This window comes from Pimephales promelas, chromosome 17 (assembly GCF_988280905.1).
Source record: "Pimephales promelas chromosome 17, fPimPro1.hap1.1, whole genome shotgun sequence".
NCBI classification, from domain to species: domain Eukaryota; kingdom Metazoa; phylum Chordata; class Actinopteri; order Cypriniformes; family Leuciscidae; genus Pimephales; species Pimephales promelas.
Genome location: NC_142785.1, coordinates 20,681,978 through 20,705,093, shown reverse-complemented (window position 1 = coordinate 20,705,093; position 23,116 = coordinate 20,681,978). Strand labels below are relative to the sequence as shown.

The 23,116-nt window shown below is 39.9% G+C and overlaps 1 protein-coding gene across 27 annotated transcripts in view; it reads right to left on the bottom strand.

Annotated features, from left to right (window-relative positions):
- The window catches only part of nrxn1a (neurexin 1a), a 245,765-nt gene that overhangs the window by 27,266 nt on the left and 195,383 nt on the right, over positions 1–23,116 (bottom strand). For all 27 annotated transcript variants that reach the window (XM_089122111.1, XM_089122110.1, XM_089122113.1 and 24 more), the window contains 2 exons: positions 18,597–18,778; positions 2,133–2,304 (listed from right to left, as the gene is read on the bottom strand). In XM_089122111.1, coding sequence (XP_088978237.1) covers positions 2,133–2,304; positions 18,597–18,778 — 354 coding nt within the window. The remainder of the gene's footprint in view (positions 1–2,132; positions 2,305–18,596; positions 18,779–23,116) is intronic.

The window sequence follows — 23,116 nt, the reverse complement described above, 5'->3', positions numbered from 1 at the left end:
ACACATTACAACTTTAAAAAGTGTCATACCTTTTGCTTAAAACAGTGACTCTAGTAAAGCTATCGTAGTTTATAGTTCAGTTGCCATCATATATTCACCCTCATGTTGCCCCAAACATGTATGACTCTCCTTCTTATTTGTTATTTGTCTAAACAATGGAATTCAGTGGGTGTTGTTTTAGACTCCACTGACTTCAAAAACGGTCAAATAATTCGAAAGATATTTTGCGTTCTGCAAAAGAAAAACTCGACTGTATAATTTAAATTTTTTGGTGAACTATTGCTTTAAGCATTATCATTCCTGCTAGTCAGACCTCCCCATTCTACACATTACATTTAGATGATTTTTTATTTTATTTCAATTTTAATTGAGTTCATTTAATTTAAAAAAAAAAAAGTAAATCAGACAAGACCTCGGGGAATATATGCATTTCATTTTGAAAACCAAATCTCTTAGTTTAATACTAACCTCATTAAGCTACTATACATAATTACGGCATATAATACAATCATTTATATGTATACAAACAATGTAGGTCAGAATTTTTTGCCCCCTTGGTAAATATGGCTGTAATATGCACCCACACCCCACTCCACATTCTTTTACTTCAATGAAAGGTTAGATTTTTGTTTTGTTTTTTACAAAAAAATAAAATATCAAAAAGGATTAACAATGCAGATTGACTTTTTACAGCCATCTTTGATCATATTTCCCAAGGGGGCAAATCATTTTGACCAGCACTGTACATATATTATAAATAAAAATGAAGATTACAAGTTTCTTTGTACGCTACAGCTATGCTAGTTACAGAACTAATTGTTCAAGATAAACAAGCTGCTCTTTTTGTTCTCCCTTGAACTGGTTGTCAATTTAAATTCTATGCATTTATTATCTCATCTAATGTGGAGCTGAGTCAATCAAGCGCTGATTAAAATGAAGCGGTCTTGACTAATTTTCTTTTTTTAAATATTTCAGTGGAAAAGTTTCTTCCAGGGACATAAGATGCATTAGTATTCAGGCAATCACATGCGCACTTCTCACTAAATCCACCGACACAATGGAAACAAAAAGCAGAGAGAAAATGGCACATTACAATGGCTCCATTTTAACAAGCAATTGTCTTCCACTCTAAATGAAATACACTGCTGGTATTTTGGTTGTTTGTTTACACTAAAACAATGAGAGGGTCTCGACTAAGGTAAAATAGTTCCTCTCTTTGTCTCGGTTTCTATTTCTATACGTCTGCATCCTTTATAGTCGTGTTTCCAAGAACTACGTTTATTTTTTCTACTACATTTTGTTTCATCGTATGTCTTAGATTGCCTAAGCTGTTGTAAATACAAAATGTCAACTCTTGGATTTGGATAATCCTGTTAAGATTTTGTATTGTTCTCCAAGTTAAATAATGCAAAATGCAATTCAATGTGACCCATGTGTCTACAGCTGAACCTAGTGTGTCTCACGAGTATGCATTTGCATTTTCCCTGCACATTTAGAATTTAATGACGAGCCGTATTGAACGCAATGATGAGCAACGGACGACAACGTAGCACTTATGGGAAGCACAAGCTTTTCCAAGCTTCATTACCACTTCAGTCGTCGAACACTCAACATTTACCATCAACCATCATCTCTCACGTCTGCTCTCAAGAAGAAAAGAAGTTTGCGAGAGCAAATAATCTCTGTGATGGAAGAGATGGTTTATGAAGAGCTTGAAGTAAAATACAAATTAAAAGACTAATACAGCCGCCTCCTTTTCATCATGATTGACAAACGAGAGCAATGGGATTATTTCTCATCTCTGATCTCGTCAAGCTTTTGTCAGGGCTTTTCAGGCGACTGAGAGGCTGGTGAATTTGATAACCCTGGATCTGACATTTTCAGCCTTCTAAAGCCCCAAGAGCAATCATCTCTGCTGACATTTGGAAAGGATACCAGGGTTACCTTTTTTAACTGTGAGAAACCACAATCACAGACAAAGGAATTTTGTCCTTAACCCTGTGATTCAGACTCTTTTACCTGAGCCCCGCCAGCCTTTTATTGTTCCCATTGTTTATAGCTGCATGGCTTAGATTGTGTGTGAATGTGTGTGTCTTTGTGAGAACAAGCATATAAAGGCTTAGAGCTCTTACCTGTTGGGTAGCGCTCAATGACTGGCAGATCATCCACCTGCAATGTGGCGTTACCACCACTTCTCGTAAAGCGAACTATGTGGTACTTTCCATCATTTACAAACTTTGAGGTTTCTTCAATGTTTATGTCATCGGTGCCCACATTGAACACCACTCTGATATTGCCTTTTTCCTGTACAGATAGAGAGAGAAAGGAAAACAGACAGAAAGAGGGAGATAAAAAAGAGGAATTTAAGATTCTATCACAATCATTCTGTTCTGATTCGCTACGCCAAAATAAAGCGTATTCTCTGCCTTATTTTAGCCCATAAAGATCACACTTAAAGAGTAACTAAACCCTAAACCAACTTTTTTTAGTTAATGATCTGTAAGAATGGATCTTTATTATTAACAGTCATTGGTTCGAGTAACTTTTTTGACATTTGTGTATGAAGTGTTTTATTTCTACAATATATGGTGTAAAAACGTCTTAGTGCTGCCCTCTTCAGGTTGAACGGTGGCTACTGCAGTTGAATTTTCCAATTGGATGTTCCGCACTTCGTGATGTGCGCAGGTTTCAGCTCACCACACTCTTGGTACGAGCTACGCCCTTGGCAGTATAAAAAGCAGCTTGCTTCGTCAAAACCAGTCAGGAGTTGGAATTGCGAGTATTGAAAACGATCAGGATAGAGTGTTTTAAACATCTATTTTATCCTTTCTATCTCCGCTGAGGTCTGCCCACTTTTTCAGCATTTTTCAAATATTGCCAGTGGGTGGAGTCAGGCTCTGGCCAGGGGGTTAGGGGTTTGATGAACTGTGTCATTCTGTGTTTGCAACCTTTCAGAAAACAATTTTTTGATTATTGATAAAGGCCCTCATATAAAGAGGCAGCGATACTCTATCTAAACTGGCAGAATAACAGATGTCACAAATTTATTGAGGACCAAACAAGGTGATAGTTTATCAGACTGCGCACAATTTCTCCTGACAGCACAATGCATCAGAATGATTTACCACCACTTTAATTCGCCAGCAAAAGGCGGTATTCGTAACAAAAATATAAATTATTTATGTTTTATTGAGGTTATTACATGAAGAAAATGATAAAAAGAAACTGATAATAATTAGTGAGGATATATTTGTTATGTCTGTGTACAGTACATTAAGAGAGTGCTACGGTTTTGGTTCATATATTTGGTGAATAATTATAATTAAATCCAATTTAGTATGTTTTATTGCATCAGCTATGTGATATGCAAGTGAAAATGTACAGTCAGCGACGCATTATGACAAAATAAATCCTGACAGTTTGATTGCACAGAGGGAGGGTATTGTTTCATCCCGAAGTAGTTTATTTCATATTAACGACTGGCTGACTGTACACTATCCTGCTCATTACATGATTACTTACCAATTTAAGAAATAAATGGACATCAAATATTGATTTTAGCTGAAATTATTTAATCAAATGAGAAGAAAGGAAACACTGATTGATATGAGAGACAGACTGTAGCTGATGTCCGGTACAATCAACTGATTATACAGATTTCTTTTGTTGTTGTTGTAGAATATTGAGGTAAAAAATGTTTAATAAATAACCGCTAAACTGTATAACTGCCTGTTACCGAAGGCACTTGATATCCTGCAAAGCTATGCAAGTTTCATGTCTCTCGTAACACCCGTGTCCTATTTCTTTTCACATCGTAAAATAATTTTAACTCAATCTCTTTTGAATCAGTCCTTCAGTGGGACACAAAACTCCTCAGCGTTCTGTGTGGTTCTGATTTCTAATATATATATATATATATATATATATATATATATATACATTGTATATATATAAAACATTGCACATGGAAAGACTCATATGCTACATTTAGGGGAAAAGAATATTACCAGCAGCAATCTGTTATTTCAAGGGGGTGGCAAGACTGCTGCAGATGTCAAAATAAAATTTACTGTGTCACACATTAAGCCTTGTAAACTAAATAATACTACTTTTTCATTCCTGTTCATGTTCAAAAGTTCGCAACAAGCCTGCAGGCAGATAACATAATCGAATCATAGGAAATCACAGGGAAAAAAATAACCTTATAAGATTCCCCCCCCCCCCCCCCCCCTCTTGAAATCAGTGCCTCAAGGCAATATGCTGGTCATACAGAATAATGTGACAGTCTCAGTGAAACGGAATCTAATCTGTATTCTGATGCAGCGCGTGTCATTTTCTGTGTAAATTCTCATCAATGCATGTTGCTTTCTTATTAATGCGAGCAGTGAGAGTGAAATCACTCTGTGCGCTTCACATCCACACCACTAGATGGCCTCAATCCTTAATGGTTTCCTATTTGATGCAGCTCAGTGGGTGGGATTCACTTTTGCTAATTACAGTAAAAAGTATTCATGTGCAAACAATCTCTTCTCATGAAAGCACTTGCTTATAATAATAACAACTCGATCCACGGTGCTCGTCTATGCCCACTCTGTGCTCTCCTTGATGACCTACGTGCCTACATGCACTACTTAGTTAACAACAAACTTGTTACAAACTTGTTATGAAAGCTGTTACAAGCCTTGACATGAGCGCAGACAATTGTGAAAATGGTTGTTTGACAAATTTACAACAGATGGAGGCCATTAGCTTAAAAACACTGAAATACTCTGCTGTGGGAACGTGTGGTCCTTCCAATTGATTGGTTGTAGATTGCAAAAGCTACATGTGGCATTTGAAAATAATGAAATGAGGTGTGTGTGAGAAGATCCCTCTGTGAATTCCCCTAATTCACACCTATCTGCAGAAAGAGAGCGAGCAGAGGACAAACCACAACACCAGACTTCATTATACCCTCCCAGGAGATGTGTGTTTTTGTCTGTCTGGATACTCACACACACACACACACACACCACGTTATCATCTCCAGCTGGGCTGAAGCTGGATGTTTCTTCCGCCTCTCACACCCCATAATGAAGACAGACTCTGCCCGTTAGCCCTATCCTCTTCCCATCACCGGGAACAATGGGGCAGCGTCTCCTTCACCCTCCTCTGTGCTCTCTAACAGTGTTTCTCCAGGGCCAATCTCTCCCTCCCTGCCCATTTTTTCAGCTTTGTGGTCAGAGAAGTGATGCGAGAGCTTGGCCTGCACTCCAACGGGCTGTGACACTCCACGCCCCATTCTAATTGAAGAATGACCTCTCTTTCACCCTTCAGGTAGCTGACCTCGTCCTTCACTCAGGGTTTGGTGGCTGGCCAACACCAAGCGTCGCAGGCCTTTTGCAAACTTGTACTGTAAATGACAGAGTTGAAACATCGGGGGAAATATACATGCTAATAAAGTCCGTAAGCAGGGCCTTATAATGAACACTCACCAAGCCCCAAATGCGGGTAAAAATTGGTGAGTTAAACTGTCAATCGCCAGTTGGCCAGTAACATTTGTATTAAACGTACAGTATGCCATTTTTGGCCACCACCAGGGGTCACTTATTTAAAATAATAACAAAAGACGTACTTTGATGACGTCGGGAAAGAGCGTGGGCTCACGGGAGTTGTTGTCGCTGTCAATGACAACCAGCTCAGCTCCTGGCATGACATCATCGTTTCACAAAATATACGGATATACGGCATCTCTGTAGATTTAGCTTGTCAAGAAGCTTTAAATGCAACCCCAATGTTTACCTGTGTCATGCTTTTTCTCCTGTCCCAAACCCTTCTCGGGTCATATTTTTCACCCGTACGTTTGAGCTTTACTGAGCTGGCTGTAACAGCAGAACGTGCAGGCAAAGCGTAATCGTGGTCCATAACTATAATACAGACGAATATAAATATTTATATTACGCTCCTTCAATGAATGACCTATTTTAGAACATTTTTCATATATAGGGCGCACCGGATTATAAAGCACATAAGATACTGCAGTCAATCGTTTGACTGGGTTTGCGTTATGCATCCACTATGTGCCAAAGGCTAAAGGGAATGTAGTGAGTGCGCGGCGCCGGAGGTGAGGCGTTTATTTAGTAAGCATGAACACGCTGAAGCGGGCACGTACATTCACAGCCTGACTCATATGAGTATTCAATGTGCGTGGCTCGCTAACAGCAACAGTTGGCTGTTTTGAATGAGACGACCCGGTTACTGTGAACGGGGAGCGATTTATGCGCGAGCAGCACCGGGGACAGTGTCTGTTAAGAGTGAGCGCTCGTGAGCGGGCACGTGATTTACACACATAAAAATACGTACTACTTTTTTTTCTTCGTCATTTTCTTTGCTTTATTGGCGGTAGTCCAGTGTTCCCCTTTGTGTTTGGCGGTTTCGCCGGGTTCCGCAAGGAAGTTAGAGAAAATAGAGGAGTCAAAGGTTATATGACGCCATAGACGGGCGACGAAACGGAAATAAGGAAACGTCCCGTGTCTTCGAATTAAAGTATAAATTTCTCCGTATTTGAAAGTTGGTGGAAACTGTCGGGATAATGTAAGTACACATCTAATAGAAATATATAACATAGATACAGTTATTTTTGCTATTTTTAAAGCAGAAAAAATACATATTGTGGCTTTAATCCCAACAATGATGCTGCCCTGTCACCAATGTTTGAGCCTTGCCAATTTTTGAGGATTGATCCATCTTTCACGTCTTCTTGCACTTGCACAAAATTATGTAAAAAAAAAAAAAAAAAGTCTCGCAGTGTATCCTAGAAAACATTGTCAGTTATGTCTTAAAGGGTTAGTTCACCTAAAAATGAAAATTATGTCATTAATGAGTTATTCTCATGTCGTTCCAATCCCGTAAGACCTCCGTTCATCTTCGGAACACAGTTTAAGATATTTTTTATTTATTTTACATCTACTGTCTTCCGGTTCTGTCCGCAGTAACGCTGCTGATATAAGACGCTGCCAACGTGTTCTCTGGTAATCAGTAACCAGTAACCAGAGAACACGTCAGTAGTGTCTTACGTCACCAGAATCACTGCGGACTAGTGAATGCAGAACCAGAAGAGAATAAAATGTTTAATAAAGACCAAACTGTATTTTCAATGCTTCAAAACATTCTAACTAACCCACTGATGTCACATGGACTACTTTGATGATGTCTTTATTTCCTTTCTGGACAAGGACACTATACCGTACACATTTTTAATCGAGGGACAGAAAACGCTCGGACTAAATCTAAAATATCTTAAACTGTGTTCCGAAGATGAGCGGAGGTCTTACAGGCTTGGAACGACACAAGGGTGAGTCATTAATGACATTATACAGCCATAAAGACAACATGTGTACATTATCAGTATATTGGATCTAATGATGATGTCTTAAAGTGACAGCAGCCTAATATTCCTGATGGTGTCTGAGTTTTTAATGTTAATCAAACAACAAAAGACACAGTAAAAATCTCTCACTACTGTTGACTGAATAAATTTTGTAATTTTATTAAGAATTACTCTATATATAATTTATACAGTGAAGACTATGCAGTGTTATTGTACATTTGATTACTTTATTAAATTTCTATACCTGAAAACTACTGTAAGGCATAGAAGTGGGGCCAAAAAGTATTTAGTCAGCCACTGATTGTGCAAGTTCTCCTACTAAAGTTCTTCACTCTCCAAACTCAACCATGGCCAAGACCAAAGAGCTGTCGAAGGACACCAGGAAGTAAATTGTAGACCTACACTAGGCTGTGTGAAAAAAATCAACTGTGGGAGCAACTGTAAGAAAATGGAAGACATACAAGACCACTGATAATCTCCCTCGATCTGGGGCTCCACGCAAGATCTCATTCCGTGGGGTCAAAATGATCATGAGAACAGTGAGCAAAAATCCCAGAACTACACGGAGGGACCTGATGAATAACCTGCAGAGAGCTCGGACCAAAGTAACAAAGACTACCATAAGTAACACACTACACCGAGAGGGACTCAAATCCTGCAGTTCCAGGCGTGTTCCCCTGCTTAAGTCAGTACATGTCCAGGCCCTTCTGAAGTTTGCCAGAGAGCATATGGATGATCCAGAAGAGGATTGGGAGAATATCATGTGGTCAGATGAAACCAAAATAGAACTTTTTGGTAAAAACTCAACTCGTCGTGTTTGGAGGAAGAAGAATGCAGAGTTGCATCCCAAGAACACCATACCTACTGTGAAGCATGGGGGAGGGAACATCATGCTTTGGGGCTGTTTTTTCTGCAAAGGGGACAGGAAAACTGATCCGTGTCGAAGGAAGAATGAACAGGGCAATGTATCGTGAGATTTTAAGCGAAAACCTCCTTCCATCAGTGAGATCCTTGAAGATGAAACCTGGCTGGATCTTCCAGCATGACAATGATTCCAAACACACTGCCAGGGCAATGAAGGAGTGGCTCCGTAAAAAGCATTTCAAGATCCTGGAGTGGCCTAGCCAGTCTCCAGATCTCAATCCCATAGAAAATTTCGTTGAAAGTTGAAAGTCTGTGTTGCCCAGCGACAGCCCCGAAACATCACTGCTCTAGAGGAGATCTGCATGGAGGAATTGGCCAAAATACCAGCTACAGTGTGTGCAAACCTGGTGAAGACTTACAGGAAACATTTGACCTCTGTCATTGCCAACAAAGGTTATGTTACAAAGTATTGAGTTTAACTTTTGTTATTGACCAAATACTTATTTTCCACCATACAGTAATTTACAAATAAAATCCTACATTGTGATTTCCTGGATTTTTTTTTTCCTCATTTTGTCTCTCATAGTTAAAGTGTACGTATGATGAAAATTACAGACCTCTCTCATCATTCTAAATAGGAGAACTTGCACAATCAGTGGCTGACTAAATACTTTTTGGCCCTACTGTACCTGTTTGTTTTAATCATATCTCTGTTCTACTGTATTTATTTGTGCTATTGCTTGTAATTTGCCTATTTTTTCTTTTACTGACTGTTTTAATTTAATAATGTTTTCAATTTTAATTAGTTAGGCTAGTAGTTCTAGCTGTGGTACTGAAATTGGAATAGAGAATTGTGAATTTTTACTGGTATCAAAGATTTTGGCCAGTAAAATATATTTATGGTTGGTAAATTTTCTGAAGCCACCGGCAATTAGCAGTAATGGCAAAAAGTTAGGCCCTCTCCGTAAGCATTCTTTAAGTTTGCTCTGACTTGGACAAAGGGGCTCAGACCATAGCAGATGACTTCTTCCTGCAATCTTAAAGTGGGCATGGTTTAAAAGAGACACCCTACGTCCTACATTCAGTCTCGGGTGTAGTAATGTCCCAGTTTCGCAGAATTTTCTGTAAAAAAAAAAAAAAAGGCGGCTCTATTATGAATGCCTCAGGGGCTTAACATACGGGAGGGGAAAGCAAAATTGAGCCGTGACACCAAATCCCAGATTACCAAAGAATAACAAATGTTTTGGGTGATGTGCTCAGGATTCGGTGTTCACTAAATGAACCCTAAAGTGAGCAAAGGATGGGGTGTCATTTAAAAGAAGGGCCCAGTTCCACACCACTGCATCTCAGCTGTCCCTGTCCGTCTCCAGCTTTGTGTCACGCCTGCAGTGCTGCTCTAAATATAAAGAACTAATACAACTGGATTCTCATTAGACTCAATGGGGGTTGTTATAGCAACACAGTTCTCTAGAGTTCTCTCATTTCTTGTAGGCAATTAGGTGACAACCACGGAGCCATCCTGATTGACAGAGCATTTCATCTACACTGGAACTGTGACGATCTCCCCTCACCAGATACAAAATAATAATTGTTCTGAACTTGTTCTGAACTATTTTTACAATATGGATGTAAAAAAAAAATGAATTAGAAATAGTTTATAGGAGTAGGTTTCTTGTTCTTGTAAATATACTTTAAATATTTATACTTCCCAAATATTTGTTTCATTACTTAAGGCCAGACATTACTTACATTACATTGTTTCATTACTCACAGTGAATTTGTATTAACGTTTTTCTGAAATATTTTGTTTAAATATGCAAAGGATGTATTATCAAAATTATTGCTTTATTTTGTTGACATATTAACTTTTTTTTTTCTTTTTTTTTTTTTTTACAAAGGGGATTAGGATATCTATTTTCATAAATCAGAAAACACTGTTTAAAGCCAGGGGAAAAAATGTTTTCACCATGTTTTTAGTAATAAAATGTTATATAAATCAGGCAAAGGATATTTGAACAAAACATTCGGAGATAGGACTAAAACTGGAAAATTTGGTGTAAGTGCTACTGAAGTGGAGATTTCTAGCTCAGTGCACAAGAAAAAAAATATTTTAAGAAAACAATTTATATGATATGTATAGCAGTTGAAATCTAGAGATGCAAATATAAAGTGTAATAAAATAATAAACACTTAATGTGTATGGTATTTTGTATGTTTTCTTTCTACAAGTCTGAAAGAAGACAAGTTATAGAAGTGAAATAGCCGAAAATCTCAAAAAACAATAATTTAGACTGTAGTGTCTCGCCTAAAAGCAACGGTTTACCCCAAAATGAAAATTCATCATCATTTCATTCATCATTTACTCACCCTCATGCCATTCTAAAGCTACTTGAAGAAAATCAACCTTCCAAATCGACCCCATTGACTTCAAAATACCTTCTTTTGTGTCCCACAAAGAAAGTGCAGGTGCTGGTACAGGTTTGGAACATTAGCAGGGTGAGTTAATAATTACAGAAATTTCATCTTTTGGGTGAACTATCTATTTAAGCTCTAAATAAATCAATGAAATAATTGTAATAAAAGCAAAATGTTCCATCAAGAGGCGCCAAATACACACACAAAGGGTCGAGGCGGTTGCCCCGGAAACCTGGAGGACAGAAGAGCCACTAATGATGTGTCTTATTTAGGAAAAAGGTGCAGGCAGAAGCTTATGGAGTATGACGGAGTGTGTGTGCCACAGCGGGGATGCTGATCTGCCATGGCATTCAGCTTAAATGAGCTGGTGCATCCAGGAAACCTCAGCCACTTTACATAAAGAGCCTCTCAGTAATGCTCAAGCTAATACCAAGGGAATGCGCTTAATTGGATAGAACACCCAGACATGCAATATACGCTCTCATAAATAACTTGTGTTTGATATTAGATCAAAATATCACACCGTGTGTGACACGCTTCAGAGTGCATGTGCCCTTCTGTTTGAGTACTGCAGGTTTGGTGAAACAGATAAATTTGTTGTGTCCGCAGAATAATTCCACTTTGGCAAGCAGTTCTTGTTGTTTCACCCCCTCCTCCTCCTCTTTTTCTTTGTGTCTCTCTCTCTCTCTCTCTCTCTCTCTCTCTCTCTCTCTCTCTCTCTCTCTCGCTGTAGCATTAGTTCGCTCGCTCGCTCTCACAATCTCTCTTTATCTTCTGGTAAGGGCTGGATCTGGTGAGATCATGAATCTTTTTGGCAGCAGAGAATTCTTTTCCAAGTTAAAACTGAAAATAGCACTCTGTCCTAGTTCCTCTCGAACCTGAAAACCACATGCACTCTATGGGCGGTGTCTACACAAGCCATCCAAGAAGTCACACATATTGTCTCCCTACTGCAGTGCCGAATTACGAGTTCCTGGGGAAAAACAAACGACGGCCTGAATGCAATATCATTTCATATTACAATCGACAAATCCAAGGCGTACTGAAGTGCTTCTATTTTTGTAGTGATTCTTATCCACCCGTCACTGCTCTTCAATAGGAACACGTTCTTTCATGCATTGACTCTAATCTGAAGATAAAAGCGTGGTAACATTTTTTTTTTAAATGCAAAATGAACGAGTGGGTTGAGTTTGTCACAAAGAGAGCATTTAAAAGAACACCTGTCTTTTTTATTTTGATGAATAAATTTAAATATTCCACTTTTACTTCTGCTGCCATCTGTCTGCTTATCCTTTCAGATACTAAAGATAGCAAAGTCACAGTAAGCCATATGGCGCACTTATTCAAGAAAAAATGGCTGACGAAGACCAAATATTAAATCGTCTGTGGCCAGTCAAACTGTTCTCCATGCCACTCGTTAAATTGCATAATGACCTGGCATATAGTTTGACAGTATGTAAAAATGACAACGTTCATGAATGACTTGTACTCAATTTATATGGGTAAGTGGATGGAGGAAATAAGTGTCGTTGGGTTTTGACGGAGTAGCAAAATGGTTATTTTCCATTTTTCCAGCACTGGCTGTTTCCATCTGAGCTGCTGGGTGGAGACAGGCTTAGTCTGCACTGACGGTATGAGGTCAACAGACACTTTGCTGTCACTCAGAGCCATGTCACACGTCACTCATGTCTGACCAGGTATGTCTTGCCCACTCAGACACAATTGAAGCAGAAAATCAGCATCTGTCACTCTCTTTCACTTTCACCTTCATCCAAATGCGAGTGTGTGTGCGTGTATGTGTGTAAGCATATGAGTCTCTTTGGCTGCCTGGAGTCATTTTAACTGGAGACATATCTATACATCTTATATATACATCTCTCTCTCTCTCTCTCTCTCTCTCTCTCTCTCTCTCTCTCTACACACACACACACACACACACACATATATGATTCAATTACATATTATTTTTCAATTGCCTAATTTTAAAGGTACAATTCACCCGAAATTGAAAATAATTTTTCCATCAGTGGAGCACAAAAGTTTTTTTTGTTTTTTTTTATAATAGTCTGGCTGTTCTTTTCACAAACTAGGTCTGTGAAGCAGCAAAAGCAGTAAAACAACAAAAAGCACCATAATCGTATCATGAACCCGCTATATTCCAAGTCTTCTCATGCCAAACTTTAGATTTGTTTGATGAGTAGACTGAAACCTACGCTTTGATATCACAGTAATACATTTAATTTTAAAGGGGTCATTAACTTATGACGTTCTCTTTTTTGACGTTTTTGTTTTTGCATTCAAAAACAACAAAATGACTAGTAATAGGCTATTTTGTACCCTAGTTTTGAGCCTAGCTCAAAAATGCTCGGTTTTTATGGGCGTCTCGCACTGAAGACTTAGAAGTAAACGCTAACTGCTGTAAGTGGATAACAGTTTTGCATATTATAATGAGTTTCAACTCACTCGTCGGTGCCGGTCGGTGCCTTTTTTACAGTCTATGGTCAGTGCACGTGGGGGAAATTGTTTTGAAATCGTCCAATGTTGTAAAATGGCAACCGGAATGATTTGCCCATACATGTTCGACCCAGAGTCCGTGTGTTGCAGATCTTGTCAGATCCAATATAGACGGCACAGCACTGTTCTTTACTCTTAATCGGTCTGCATATCTAGTCTTGTTGACAAAACAATCCTCAGTGAAATGAAAGGAACAAACGGACAATGTTTTACCCTCATCAGCTGGAACGTCATTAAAAATACAGATTAACCATTCATTCCTATTGGAATCCAAAAGAAGCATATGCAGCGACTGTCTTCTTCCACAAGCAGGCACTGGTGTACAAGCTATGCGTGTAATGCGCGAATTGATGGGCGGGGCTAAACCGGACGTGTTGAAGTAGGTGTTGATCTTCTTTATCCTCTTTGTCGTCATAGTTCCCCACTTTGAAAAACGAATCGTTTGCTGGGCCTGGTGTCAATAAAAGCTTTTATTGGACAAACAAGGACGTTTTCAGTTCTGAAACTTACAGGGTATTCTTATAATATGATGACCTCTAAGATGTCAAAAGTTCATCACCCCATTAAAATATATTAAAATACTCATCATTATGAACGCAGCCTTGATAAGAATAAGATATGTCTTTCAAAAACATTTAAAAAATGATACCAACCTCAAACTTTTGAATGTTAGTGTAATTCGAACAATTCGAATAAACTATAAAAACGGCACATTGATGCTATTACATTATTAGTTCTCTCATCACATGACCAAACATCTATGGGTGCAATGCCTAAGGTGCCACTAAAAAACGGAGATGGTGATTTTATATGGCTCCAAAACACTAGGAATATAGTGCACAAGTCACATGGACCACTTTTCATGATCCTTTTGTGGTGATTTCTTGTTATTTAAGTGGCCAAAAATACACACTTTGAGCATCATGGTAGCAAGAAAGTCTCAAAACAGAGTGAGTAAAATGACAATATTCAATTCTGGGTGAATTATCCCTTTCGCATGGCCTGTTATCGCTGACATCTCAACACAGGTGCGCTCTGAAAGCTGTTTATATTCACCTTCTTTCTCTTCTTCCCTCACACACATTCTCTATCCCCTTGTCAGTACTACCGTTCACACCTCTGTACCTCTCACTGCTGAGTTTGCTGTGATTGTCACCATTCTTCAATTGGACTGATGTGCTCATTAGACTGCCCACACACTCACACACACACTCTTCTGGCATGGAGAGTGTAAAAGGTCAGAAAGTGCTAATGATTTGGTCAAACCCCAGGGGTATAATCACTTGGCTTTGACTCGTTTACAGTCATCATCCATTTCTCCTTCACTCCTGTCCTGCTTGGCGGCTTGCATGACTGCCACAAATGGCCGGGCCGTCTGCAGGGCATTTGGCCATGGGTTCGAGCAGCTGGCAAGCTCATCTTGAGCAGAAGAAATGTATTTAATAGGCCATTACCCATGAAAATACAACATTATGGTGAGTAAAAGAATGCATACGAATATTTTATTTTTCTGTACAGTGCCTGTCTCACCATTCCTTACAGTTCTCGCTCTCCGTCTTGTTATTTCTCTCTCTCTCTCTGCATGAGCAAGTGGCTCAATGATTTGGGGTGAACGATGACTAATGATAATCCCCAGTGATGGTGATATGATGAGATTTAAATGAACTCTGTCACAAGTGTTTAGGGTCATAAGCAGAAACGGGGCGTGTGGGGGGGGAGGTACGCCACTGTCTGTTTGAAAAATCAGGACATCAAGGGCCGCTCGTTAACATGGTCAATGATCCTAAGTTAATTCACTTTCAGAAAGGCAGTCTCTGGATAATGATATCCTTCCCAGTCAACAGACAGGTTTATCAAAACATTCCGTTACATCATCGAACAGTCTCGCCACTAATGTCAATACTGACATGCTTTATCTAGTCGGTGCTTAAATATCATTAAACAGAAATGGAAGGGAAGATCTTTCCCCCCACCCTGTTAATTATGGGGTAAAAATGATACTGGATATCTGTAATGATTTCAAACTGCTTTAAAGATGGTTTGCGATGTAGGTACAGCTAATTTACCCTCCTACACAACGCTGATTCATTTGGTAAATACCTTTTATGCTGGCTTAGCAGTCATCAGTCCAACAAGCATCAAAAATGGCAGACGTAGCACTGCAGAGACTCCACCAGTCACACATTAGAATTAGCCTAGATATCCACTGCTAATCGCATCAAGACATTAAGGGGCCTTTAATTTGCTCATAAACATTCCCTGCCACCCCTATGCCAAAAAGCCATACATCAGTCATGGATGCCTGATTAATTGTCATGCCAATATATGAAAATATATAATCTGTGATAATCTTAATTACAGGCATTATGTAAAGTGTTACATATCTTGGTCTTACGCAACTCCGGCAAGCTCATCTTAAGACGCATTTTCCGAAGACATCGTTACTACCTACCACCTTTACTTCCCGAGCTAATATCTGAGCTGAAATATGAGGAACACGATGTTCCAAGTACAAGATAAGGTAAATCATATCCACAGTCTACAGGGCATCTGATATCATGCTTGTCTTTGACGTCTGCTGATCTATGACACAAAATTAATTCAAATATCCGAGCTGGATATTTATGTACGTATAGGGCACAGGGTTCGCACAAGCATGCAAACTAAACGTACTGTTAATACTGCAGATTATTAAAGAAATATTTAATAGTACCAGGAATTTATTCACCCTCATGTCCTTCCAAACCTGATTTTCTGTCTTAAGCGAAACACAAAAGTAGAACAAAAACATCATAAAAGTAACCTATTTTTGTGACAAACATGACATTTTTGTTGATTTGTGTGTTATTTTGGAGCTTGTCAGCACTAGCCATTCATTTACTCTCATTCATTATATCGAATATATCAGCCAGCTTAAAAAAATGATCTCTTGCATTTTATGAAAATAATTTAAATCATACCAATTTGGAAAGACATGAGGAGAGCAAATAACGACAGAGTTTTCATTTTCAGCCGAACTATTCCTTTAAAGGAAAGCGTGAAGAGCGTCTGGGCATTGCAGCACTGTAGCTGAAGTCTTATATAGACAGCAGCATCGTAAACTCCAGGGCTCAGCTGGAGAAATCATTACCTCACCTCGATCGCAACGCATTTGCTGAGGCAGTCGTGTAACAGTCACGCCATGATGCCACCCCTTCTGGGAATCAAGTTTGTGATTACAGCAGGAGTGGGTGTAAAAAATAAATAAAAAAATAGAACGAAAGAAAAATAAATAAATAAAACATACATAACTCTTCGAAGCTCAGTGCCAAACACTTTCCTGTCCCCCTTGCCTCCACCTCCTCCACCTCCCACTCCTCCAGCACAGCATGTCATAGGAAATGCGGGTTCTATCAAATAGCATCCTTTGAGAAAGCGTTGGTAGAGCCTTCTATTCTGAACATTATACAGATTTTATTCATGAGGGCGGTCTGAGGCGCTGGAACTTTCTAAAACAGACCAGCACTTTGAGTGTCGGAGGAGGCGTAGAACACTATGATTACCCTAATGATCATTCACAGGGTTCTTTGGGAGCACGGTGCTTGGAGATTTTCTACTCTGGGGTTTGTGTGAGAATGAAAGAACACCAGGCATTCTCAGGAGAGTCTGTGTAGGTTTAAGCAAGTTTAAAAAGTGGGGACTAAAGTCTGAGATCATGAGTCAATATCATACTATACTATAATATACTATTAGTCTGGATGCCAGCCCGAACTCCGCCCACAATATTTTTTGGTGGGGAAATTCGGTCTGGACTCGATCCATTGAGGAGTAATTATGATCAGGCAAAAAATGAACGGGCCAATCAAATTGCCAGGGCGGGCTTTATACGATGATGGACAGATGATCTGCAGGGACGTAATCATCACGTTATCATCTTGTCAGACATGACTGCAGCGGGAGAATTGAGATTTGAGAATTGAGAATTGAGACGCTGTCGCGTCTTTTGTAAAATAAATCGACAGCGCATTCATTTTAATAGACAAACAGAGAACTGCAATCAAGGCATTTGTCGATCGGAAAGATATTTTTGGCCTCCTTCCTACATGATTCGGGAAAAGTGTAACTTATCAGCTGGCTCTGACGGTCGTTAAGAAGATGGGACGTAATGAAAAGCCTGTGGTCGTTGTGGTTTCTCCTTTGGTGGCACTCATGGAGGACCAAGCAACACTCGTTATTTAACTTCTAAAATAAATAAAGTTAGGCTACGTTCTGTATTTGAAAACTGCGCTATGCAAAGGAGTTGACTTATGCGTTGCTCTGATTGGTTGTAGGTTTACCGACCAATTATCCAATTGAGTGCAGAGGTTTTTTTTTTTTTTCCTGGTTCGGTTAAGACACGCCTCATAATCAAAGCCCAATGGAGGAGTTTCAGACTCATATTCTCTCTTGAATATGAGTATGACGAAGTCAGGCTACTACACTATACTATTTTATACTATACTATACTATATACATAGATGCGATAGATTTTCTCTATCATGAGTTTTTATGGGTTTCCGTTTTATCACTGTTATACGGTAGGGGACGCTGTTACAACTCTCCTGAATGAGTACAGTATCTCCAGATCAAAACACAGGCAAAGAAGAAGCAGAAACGAGTGATCTCATTTGTAAGCATGCATATGAAAAATAATGCGATCATCAACAATAAAAAACATAATAGATAAAAATAAAAATAAAAGCGGCGTGAAGTGTCGACCCAGGAAGTGGTTAGGACTGTGCAAGCTTTGGGGGTGTTGGTGGACTCAATCTACTCCATCTATGTTTTGCTCATTGTACATTATCTGATCTAGACATAGTCTTTGACAAACATGTGATTTTATCAGCTTTTTGAGAAAAAATTCTTGCTTTTTTTAAAATGAAACTTACCCACATTTAAGTGTTTATAAAAAAATAAGCTAGAATAAAACAGGGGCTCTATTCCATCTTTTGATATTTTGCACAGATATTCATAAAACCAAATATGGATATGTTTCAGTGAAAATGACCAAAAACACTGGCGGTGGCTGGCAACTTGCTGGCGGGGAAAGAATTAAACACCTGGAAATAAAGTTTTTTTCAGACTCAAGATTCTGCAATATTTCTTGGTCTAAATGGGTACATTTGTGATATTGATCGTGCGACTCTTTGTACAAACGATCAGATGTTCTTTCAGCTCACTGGATAATTCTCCAATCATGCTGGATAACACGATCAACAGGTTTGACACAAACTTTGAGGAATTCATGCAGCTCATTACTGTTGTGTTAGGGTGATTGAAATTTTACTTAAATTCCCATGCTGATAATATATTTTATAATGACAAAACTGTATTAAATTAGTAAAACAGACGCATTTTCACTTGTGTTCTCAGACTTTGTGACCCAACTATAAGTGTTTGTTTGTGTAAGACTCACAATCTGAAGCTGCAGGTAGTCTCCCAGGCCAGTAGAGCTGTCCACCCTAACCAGGACTGCATCCTTCTGCTGAGTGCTAAACCCGACAGCCAGACGGTCAGCTCGTGTGCTCGGTCTGTCGTTGGGCGGCCAGGTGTACACAATGAGCCCTCCATCACGTCCGAATATGTATGTGGTTCCCGCTGCAGAATGAGAGAAAGAGAGGAGCAGAATATTAAGTGCAAGAACATCAAAATAAGTGAGAAAACTATTTCCATTTCACATGTGTGTGCGTGCATATGCGCGGCTCTGCTCCATTACACAAAGCGCGGGAGTATCTTGATGAACCCATCAGAATGCCAGACAGCCCCTGCTGGTCCCTGATTGGGTAAATTATAGCTCTTAGGTGACCCTCGGTACGCTGATGTCACCAGGCGCACCTGTGTCTGCTGAAGCATGAGCTAAACAGAGGCGCTCTCGCTACAACCACTCAACACCCCATCCGAGCCCTGTGCTGATTGAGCTGATTACACCCGCCAACACACCGGACAATCAATCTAGCCTCACGGCCCCCAGCCCGGTGCCTACTTCTGCATGCATTTATTCTGCCGAAGGTGGGCAAACATGGCATGGACTAGACAGCTATTCCTGCTCAGCGAGACGCATGCTAATGCCTGACGGAGCTAATTACAGTGTCAGAAGCAGGTAGCTTACTGTGAGCGGGGTCACTGTGATTCAACGCCTGCAGGAAGGTTTCTCTGATAAATCGGCGTCGCTTTTTTCGCAGGGAGAGATAGAGAGAAATTGTTCTAATGGAGTTGATCTCATTAACTGGCGGACTGTGCCAGCTCTTTTGATCAGCCGTGACTTCAATAGCAAAACGGGCGAAAGCGCTTCTACTGTGGCAGGTGCAGTCGGGGTAATGTTCGCAGAGCAAAGAGCTCATCAACCTCAAGATAACAGCCTCGGGAGATGCGAGACGCACTTCAACACTCACTCTCCGAGGAGTGTGACTGCTGCGCTTCTGAGCTCCAGATGCAGATAAGACGGGCGGCGAAGCAGCACGGGGGAAAAAACCCAGAGGAGGCCAGAAGAGCGAGACGCCCCGAGTTCAAGTGCTGAGAGCGGTTTCAGAAGAGCTGGGTTATTTCCTGGAACGTTTCTCTATTTGCAGAAGCCTTGCTCGTTAGCTCCGCTCTCCGTGATTTTTACCAGTGGGCTCTCGTCAGCCGCCTTGACTGCATCTCAATGAGACTGTTTCACACCGCGTCAGCGATCGGCCTGACCCCCTCTAAAAACAACACCCTAGGGGCAGGCACAATCACTGACACGGGTACACAAATGTTCACAAGCGCGCACAGATTCACACACAAACTACCGCCCGGCTAGTGACGACTCCCTTGACGGGCTTGTTCGAAATGCAGGGAAATGAGCTCTGCTCATTAGCGGGGCTCAGATGGTTGAACTTCACACACACATATGCGCACAGGCCATCATAGATGTGAAGCGGATAGGGAGAGCGAATAGATGAGATTTAGGCTCCGTTGAAATCTGTTTCGTGCGAACCGCTACGGCTGCCTGCCTCGTATCTGTCGCTCAGTATGGCGGTAATTCGCAGCTGTGGGTTGAGTGAATGGATTTGCCGGGAAGGGAAGCGTAAAGCTGTGCAGAGATTTACAGGCACAAATGTGCGTATGCACGGTGCACTGAAAGTTTCCGAAAATCAGCGCAATCAACTTTTAAAAATACAAGCTGACATCCGACTCATTAATGTATTTAACGGGACAGTTCCCCATTAAATATTGAAACACAAAAGATATTTTGAAGAATGTTTCACCTTATTTTGTAAATATAATGGAAGTCAATGGGGCCGAAAACAAGCTCATAGACTTTCATTGTGCAGATAAATAAAGACGTGATTCAAAATTCCTTTGGTTACACTTGATTTAGAGTGTCCTCGTTACAGAGGAATTATACAAGTAAATGTTCATTACTATTATTAACAAAATTTACTTACTAAAGGCCAGAAGTGGTTTTGTTGGCAATTGTTTACAGTTGCATGATTGCATAAATTACAGTTATTACTACAGTATAATAAGTATTGACATATATTTCGTATTTCACACCGGAAAGGAAGTCTTACCTGTTTGGAACAACATGAGAGTGAGTAAATAATAACTTTTTATAAAGAAACTCTAGATAGACTCCAAATACTCTAGGAAAACCAAATACTTCAGTTTAGGCTGACTGAACATTGACTTATTTTTTTATGCAGCTACTAAGTAAATAAAGTGATTATTTATTGATTTGAGCTGAAAAGTTTCACCTTTATTATAAGAAAGCGACTCCACAATGCTACGAGTATTGCAGAGAACTGTGCAACAATTCTGTTTAAATACCCGCTGCATTCTCTGCATTCACAGACTTGGTGCACAAGACACACAAGAGGGAAATATGGGTTTGAATCTGGCCTGTGTCAAGCCTTGAATCTGTTCTCTCCTTTTCTCTTGATAATTTTCCGTCATCTCTCCTCATTCTGCTGGATTCTGTGTTCGTGCAGTCGGCTCTCATCCCAACTACTTGGGCGCTTCTCCAAGACACCCTCTTTTCTTTCTTTCTTTCTTTCTTTCTTTTCTTATCTCCCTCAGCCTGACTTTTCACTCCCATCCCTGATGTGGTTAAGGAGCTTGCTGCCCTCCCTCTAACGGGGTTAAACCTCTTCTCTGAAGTCTATTTTCTGATGCTGTTAAATGAGGCAGGCTCTTTGTGCAAGCCAGACCATTAGCCTCTTAAATATGTTTCATCATCTCGGCTGGGTGGGCAGCTGGGTCTGGGTTTTAAAGAAGACCCTCGCTACCTAACAACCGTGCGGGTCTTTCCACTCCACCGCCCTTCTAAGGTCAATCAGCAGGGACAAGCACAGGAGAGAGGGCAGACTGCCGTCCCATAGAAGAGCAGTGTGTGAATGCTTGGGAGAGCTGTTGTAATGAGATAGATATTACCTGGCCCTCTGGAATCCAATCATAGCCGTAATCTCCTTTATGTGCTGGAGAAATTAAATTACGTACCAGCTTCTTCTTCTTCTGCCAGGTTCTCGGAGTCTCGGTACGGATCCCTCTCTACTCTACACTATAGCTAAAACGCTATCTTTGCTTAAAGGGATGGTTCAGCCAAAAATGAAAATTCTGTCATCGTTTATTAGCTGTTAGCATACAGGTCTGGAAAAACATGAAGGTGATAAAATAATGGCAGAAGTTTCATTTTTCTGTAAATTATAGCCTCTTTATTTCTACAGGGCTGCAGAAGTTCCCATGCATGTATCATCATTTATTAACCCTTATGTTGCTAGCATACAAGTTCGGAACAACATGAGGGCGATTACATTTCAGAATTGTAATCTTTGGATGAACTATGCCTAAGACTCTCTATTTGCATAAGACAGCAAAAGTTGCTTTTAATGGTTAAAATATGTGCTCGAACACATTGAGACATAATGAGTTCATTCATTATGAATAAGCATTGTGTCATTTCCTAATCCCCTCCTCCTTTCTTCAAACAATAATTTCATGTGTAAAAAAAGTTATGAGGAAGGAACAATTGAAACTTCATCATCTGATTTCTCGGACCCATGTTTAAATGTAAAATGACACCCAATCCCTTCATTGTCTTGGGGGCTTATAAACAGCAAATCATACTGCGGGGGGAAAAAAACAAAACAATATTTATACAGTAAGCTCCACTGAGCTGACTTTCCATCAATAAACGTTTCAGAAACACAAAACATTGTGCTCGTGTCTCGGAATGGGGAATGAATTGAGCTCCCACTCTATTCTCCTTGTCCCTGGATGCCGGTTTCCAGAGAACAAACATATTGTGAGGACCCTGGCAGTTTGGTCTAAAATTACGGTGCATTGTGTTGGATTGCCCACCTCCTACTTGCATGCTAGAATAGGGAACATCAGTCAAACTCTGCAGGGTTGGAGCCATTCACCCGGTGGGCAAACATGTGGGGCGCACGCACGCACACACACAGTTCTGTGCACACAAATACACATGCACCCCACTGGTATGAAAATACTGTCAAAATAAACAGAAGGCAAAGTGAAGACCCCACATAGAGAAGTATACAAAAATCTAAAAGTAACACTCCAAACGACTAAAAATGAAATGACATGCTGCACTGTAACCTTCATGAGTTTCAAGAGCATTGCAAGTGACTTATTCATGAGGTTATTCAAATGTCTGAAAAAATGTCCACTTTGTCCCCTGCATAGGAAATAAGACAAAACTTTGATTCATATTTCTTATTTTGTTATATTTTTTATTTAAAAGAAAAAAAAAATCCTAGATATTCAATTTGGTCTCAGATGTTTGGACGTCACTGTGTTTTCTGTATTTTTTTTTAACAGGTATGTGGTATTTATTTTTGTTCCATTATGCTGAAAAGAATAGGTGTGTGGGCGAGAGTGAGTGTGTTGATGGTTTTTTATGTGAAGCAATTATAATGTTTACGTGAAATATGAGTCCGTGACATTGTATTT